The sequence below is a fragment of the Chelonia mydas genome, chromosome 2, assembly GCF_015237465.2.
Source record: "Chelonia mydas isolate rCheMyd1 chromosome 2, rCheMyd1.pri.v2, whole genome shotgun sequence".
Lineage (NCBI taxonomy): Eukaryota > Metazoa > Chordata > Testudines > Cheloniidae > Chelonia > Chelonia mydas.
Genome location: NC_057850.1, coordinates 155726624 through 155732623, shown reverse-complemented (window position 1 = coordinate 155732623; position 6000 = coordinate 155726624). Strand labels below are relative to the sequence as shown.

General features: G+C 45.1%; 1 protein-coding gene across 5 annotated transcripts in view; it reads left to right on the top strand.

Moving 5' to 3' along the window:
* Positions 1-2060: 2060 nt before the first annotated feature.
* Positions 2061-6000, top strand: part of INO80C (INO80 complex subunit C) — a 39275-nt gene continuing 35335 nt past the window's right edge. The window contains exon 1 of one of the 5 annotated variants that reach the window (XM_027821376.3): positions 2061-2328. In XM_027821376.3, coding sequence (XP_027677177.1) covers positions 2179-2328 — 150 coding nt within the window. In that variant the 5' untranslated portion in view covers positions 2061-2178. Of the gene's footprint in view, positions 2342-3590; positions 3717-6000 lie in introns of those variants that run through there. The other 4 variants (XM_037889918.2, XM_043540423.1, XM_043540425.1 and 1 more) reach the window with 4 other exon arrangements.

Genomic DNA, 6000 nt, shown 5'->3' with positions numbered 1-6000 from the left:
ATCTTAGCCCCTGGCAAGCAGCAGACTTCTCGGTTTTCCCGGTCAGGGCGGCAGATAGATGACTCAGTCCCCCGGAAGAGAGAGTCCCCGACCACCACCACCTGCCTTCTCCTCTTGGGAGTGGTGGTCGTGGAACCCCCAACCTCAGGACATCGCATCTCATGCCTTCCAACCAGCGGAGTCTCCTTCTGCTTTCTCCCCCCAGACATATCATCTGGTCCACTCTCCGCAATGGTACCTGTGGAGAGAACATGAAAGCGGTTAGTTACCTGTGTCTGTGTTACTGGAACCCGGACATTCCGCTTACCTCTTCTGGAGGTCACATGTTGCCAAGCTTCTTCACTGGCCTCTTGGCTCCTCTGTGCAACCTGCTCTATATCTTTAGAGCTTTGTGCCCCTAGAAGCCTATCCTGAGTTTTGTCCAGAAAATCCTCAGTTTCTCGTATACAACTCACCACCTCCACAAGGGGCACGGCTCCCAGCACTGGTGCACTGTCTACACTGGTGCTTTACAGTACTGAAACTTGCTGCGCTCAGGGGGGTGATTTTTCACACCTCTGAGTGAGAAAGTTACAGTGCTGTAAATTGCCAATGTAGACAAGCCCTTTGTCAGTGTAGACGTGCTGTTAATCACAAAACCATCCAGCCTCTCAAATTAAATCATCATCAGGGGGCACCTGAGGTCTTCTCAAGGTTAGGGAAATTTACACTGGTGTAATTGCACTGATATGTAAATTAATAATCTGGACAAGCCCTTAATTAACCACCTATTGAGCTGAATGGGACAACTCGAACCTCTTAGAGCTTGTTTCAGTGTCCCTGGAAATGAAGGCAGATATTGCTGCAACAGTTATACCTGGATCAGATTCTGAAAGCTTTCTTTACAATCATAACAACAGAAGGCTTTCATTTAAGAGAGAGAAATTGTGGAGAACAAGATGGCAATACCTGGTAGCCAAAACAGCATGACTTTGCTCAAATTAAGTCCTAACTAGAACATTCTGCTTCCTCAGGTTTGCAAACAAAAGATTTTCAACCTAATCTTATCGCTCTTTTCATTTAAAGATTTGACAAGGAACAAATTTCCTGTACAGCCATTTCATACTACATTAACTAGAAATTCATCCTAAATAATTTCAGGGTTTTTAAATGAGACAAGGTGGGTGATGAGGGAATATCTGCTAATGGGCCAACTTCTGTGGTGAAAGAGACAAGCTTCCAAGCTTACCCATGTATGAGCTGAAGAAGAGAAAGCTTGTCTCTTCCACCAACAGAAGTTGGTCCAATATATTACCTCACTCATCTTGTCTCTCTAATACCCTGGGACCAATACAGCTACAACTCCACGGCAAATAGGTTTTTAAGTCACTGCTGGAGCCAGACTTTATTTTCCTTTACTCCCAGTGCAATTCCAGTGAATATACAGGGTTATGCAGCTCTTTGTGTAGAATATGGCCCCCGATTCACCGACAATTCAGTATTTGCTTCTGATAGGTGAACACGGGACTGGGCATATTTTGTGGATACCTCCTACCCCGAAAAACCATCCTCCTGGACTAGGAGCGAAATACTGAGGCCAGGTCTAAATGTACATCACTATAATTAGGTCACTGGGGGTGTAAAAGAGCCATACCTCTGACTGAGACAGTTATACCAACTTAACCCCAGGTGAGGTCAGCACTATGTTGAGGGAAGGGCTCCTCCCACAGACGGAGCTGCTGCTGGTGGAGGTGGGTTAACTACACTGATGGGGGACGCTCTCCTGTCCACAAAGTAGCCTCTCCGCTCAGTGCAGCCCTGCCCTGAGGCCACCAGGCCCATGCCGAAGGGCTCCCGGGGCCTTGCATTTCCTCCCCCAGGCCTCTGGTCCCGTCCCCCGCCCAGGCCGCCTCTCTAATGAACACCTGGGCGCCCCGAGGGGGGAGCTGCCGCCCCAGGCACCTCGGATCTGAAGGAAGGAGGCGCCCAGAATTCCAGACGCACGCGCTACTCCCGCCTGCCCAGCCCCCATCGACCCGCGGGAAGGGTCGGAGCAAGCCGCGCATGCGCAGCAGCGGAACTGGGCCCTGGCGCCGCGGCCAAGGAGCGTAATCAGTCCGCAGGCAGCCGGCCGCACTGCGCGCGCGCCCCCGCGGGGAGGGGCGGGCAGCCGGATCCGGCCTAGTGGAGGAGGGGGGAATGGCCAGTCTGGTGCCAGGGGCAGCGGCTCTCGCCCCCGCCGCCCCGGGAGCGGCCCGCAGCAAGAAGCGTCCGGCGAGCCCGGGCAACGGCAGCGGCCCCAGCAAGAAGAAGAAGGTGCCGGCGACGGTGAACGGCCCTCAGCTAGCAGTGAGTGCGGGTGGTGAGCACTGGCGAGGGAGGAGTGCGCATGTGTGGGGAGGGGAACGGGGGGAGTGCGCATGTGCGGGGGTCATAGCGCCCCCCCGAAGCCTGAGCGTTTTCCCCTGCCCGAGCCTGCATCTCCCACCGCCACGTGCCCTAGGCGGGGCGCTCTCACCCACTGGTTCCCTGGACCCCTCCATAAGCCGGCGTGAGGCAGCGTGGCCTAGCAGGCAGAGCACTGGATCAGGACTCTAGAGCTAGGTTCTATTCCTGCCTCTGCCACCAGCCTCCTGGGTAACCGTGGTACCTTTGTGCCTCAGTTTCCCCATTTGTGAAATGGGGATAATGACACTGGGCTCCTTTGTCAAGCACTTTGAGACCTGTTGTCATACAATCCTAGAGCATCTCAGCACAAAAAATCAAGGGATATGTCCCCCAATACACATGGGTGAGAGCAGAAACGGAGGACAAAGTAGTGCAAATGGGGTTTTGCAATGGAAATGCTCACACCTGAGCTAGGCTAAGCCAGATCCTAATCACCTGGGTTAACTGTGTATTGTAGCCATAGCTTAAGGGATGTAGCCTCACACAGGTGCAATAAAGGCATGTTTAAAACCACTTTATATGTATCTAGGTCACTAAAAGGTGTTGTAAATGTGTTAGAACACCCAGTCAGACCCTGCTTTGGAGAAGTTAGATTTTAGGCATGATTGCTGCAAACCCAGAATCCTGTACTATGCTCAAGGACTTGTGTTCAGCCCAATATAATTCATATAATTGGCCCTTCCTTGAGTTCCACCACTAGCACTTCTTGTGCTAGTGTAAACTAGCACAAGAGGAGTTAGGTGTCTTCACTGCAGAGTTATTACATAGTGTGGTATAGTGTCATGCATCTCTTGAGCTATCTATGCCTACCAAATGAGGATTGGGACCAATGGAGCATGCATGTCTTTACATGTGAATGTTGAAAAGTTGAGTCTCTGTAGGCTTTGTGTGTGTATAGTGTAGATCCTCAATGATTTCTGTTCCCTTTTCAGGAGGCATAACAGTAGCTAGAACTAGTCCAAAAACAGAAAAAGTTTCCGTGACAAAAGTCGGTCCTTATTTTTCATAGAAAAGTATCTACTTCCACAGTTTTTTGATTAGCTCTAGTGGTATTACAGCTTCTAAGTGAGCAATGCTGCCAGTAAGGTTGCTTATTTTCACAAAAGCCTTGGGGAGATCAGTGGGGATAGCTCTGGAATTCCCAGCAAATCCTCTGACCCTGTAAATTGAAGATCACCATCCTTGTTCTTCTCTGTATGACAATTAGCCCTCCCTCAGCTGGACAGCATCTCTGCAACTCCCATGAGTTCAGCTTGTGGCATTTACAGATTTTCCTTTCCCCTTCTGTGGTATTATCAATAAGCAGTGAGGTTTTTGGCCCACTGTTGTTTGTAACACTGGCTGCTAGCTAAAATAATGTTAAAAATGGTTGCCAACCATTATCACATTTGACAACCATTTTCAAGGGCTGTTGTGGCTAGCAGTCTGGATGTTCAAGGATGGTAAGGGCGAAGTGTATATTTTATATGACTTGTTTATAAGAAGATCTATCTTTATGTTTGAGATATATTCTGTGTCAATAGACAGCTGCTAGTAAAGTGAAAGAATCCTTAATTTCCTGCCCTAAATTGGGTTGTAGTATTTTGTACTAAACAGCTTTTGCATTCCTCCCTTGAGGTGGCTGCATTGCACTGGTGGATGAAGTAATTTCTCTACACAGTGTATGAAGTACTATATATAAAAGTATGCTATTGACTTCAGTGGTGCAGGGTCTGTTCCAAAAAGTCACAACTCAGAAGCTTAGGCTCAACCAAAAGCATACTTAACCCCCTGGAATGAAGAAAATCTGCTGTCAGTGTACTGGTTCTCTGGCCATCAGACAGACACACGGTGTTGACTAGCTGTGGAGAATGCCATATTCTCTGTACCTTAGGCAGAAGAAGAGACACCCTGATGCAGGGCTTTTGAAACAGAAACATAGAAATGAAGTTGGTCTGTATATTTTTAGAGTTAGAAACGCTCATCATTTGGCATGTTCTTCAGCAATTACTTTTTCTACCCGTACCCCATAAATTCCTACAATTTTTAGTTACACAGCTACCAACGTATTCATGCATAAACTGATTTCTGACAAGATGAAACACTTAATAAATCCAGTCTCTAATCTAATCATAATGCAGCCAGTCATCAACCAGCTCTAACTCTACTTCATGAGTATCCCTCTGATTAAGTAGCTCAGTCAGTCAGCGACTAGTTCATCCACAAACATTGTAAACCTTTCTGTACTAGCTGGTAATTGTGGGACTTTTTTAAAACTTAACTGAATGAGATTCACCTGTCCAACAGTCTGATAGGTAGATACATCTTTTATACAATCCAATTTTAAAACAAATTTTGTGACAATGCTTAGTACTCTTCATACCATTCACTTTCCAAGTTAACCTCTTTTGACCTTATTTTTTAAAACTTTGCATGCTAAGCATATCATTAGTCATATGTCTCAATATGGAATGTTTTTTCTTGTAAAGAAATAGACACTATGGAACAGATGGAGAAAAATAGAGTTAACATTCCCCAGTTTAAATCAGCAAATTATAGTCAATAATACATACGTTACACACTTATGTAAATGTATGCAAGATTGGGCCTTTAGATTGCAAGCTCTTAGGGTAAGGAAGTGCCTTCTTATATCTTTTTAAAGCACCCAGCACACTTTTTGGAATTGTATAAATAATTATTGATGCACAGGACCTTGTGCTTGGCCTTTTCACTGTAGGTGTATTTCATATTTAGTGCTTAGTCTGCACTTTTCCCCACATCTGTGGGTCAGTCTCCATGAAGTTAAACAAAAACTGTTTAACCCCACAAGCCTTATTTTCCCTTTGCATGCTTTAGAGTAGTAGCTACTACAGTACTTGAACTGGGAAAAATGTTGGTATGGTTGAAATATAGATTTCAAACAAAAAAAGGGAGTAAGGAAAGCAGTGAGAGCAAATAAAGTTTTGTTTATAAATTTTTTTATCACCTTTGCCTGGTACAATAATTGGTTAATGGGAAGATTTGTGTGCTCTTGTGCATCCTGGAAGAAGGACTGGGTTTCTTGCTACGTATCAGTGCAGCTCTGTACTGGACTTGGATTATATTTACCCAACACATGACCTAGTGTATACATTGAGAACTTACCTTTAATTCATCTATGTCTCACAAACATGAACAACAAAATATTGTTCACTGTTTGTAAAAGGTATTGAGTCATGTTTGTTTTGGAAGGCCACAGCACATAATACTTTTCAGTCATGTCTGCAATAAGAGACACAGCTCTTTTGGAAATAATGCCTGTATTTACCAAATGCAGAATTTAAAATGAATTTACAGGAGAGCATGATTGCAGTTTGATTACATCACTGTTATTAGTCTTACACGATTATTCCTCCCATACTGTTGTTCCATTGAAAAATACTTCAATCTTGCTGGAGTTCAGTATTTTCAATATTGAGGATTAATGTGCATATGAAGTAGAGATGGAAATCAGTAGAAAACCATTGCTTTTATTATTGATTGATTGATATAACACCCATTCATTTAGGGGTTGTCTACAAAAGGATTTTGTTGTTGTTTGGTTTTTTTGCTAAA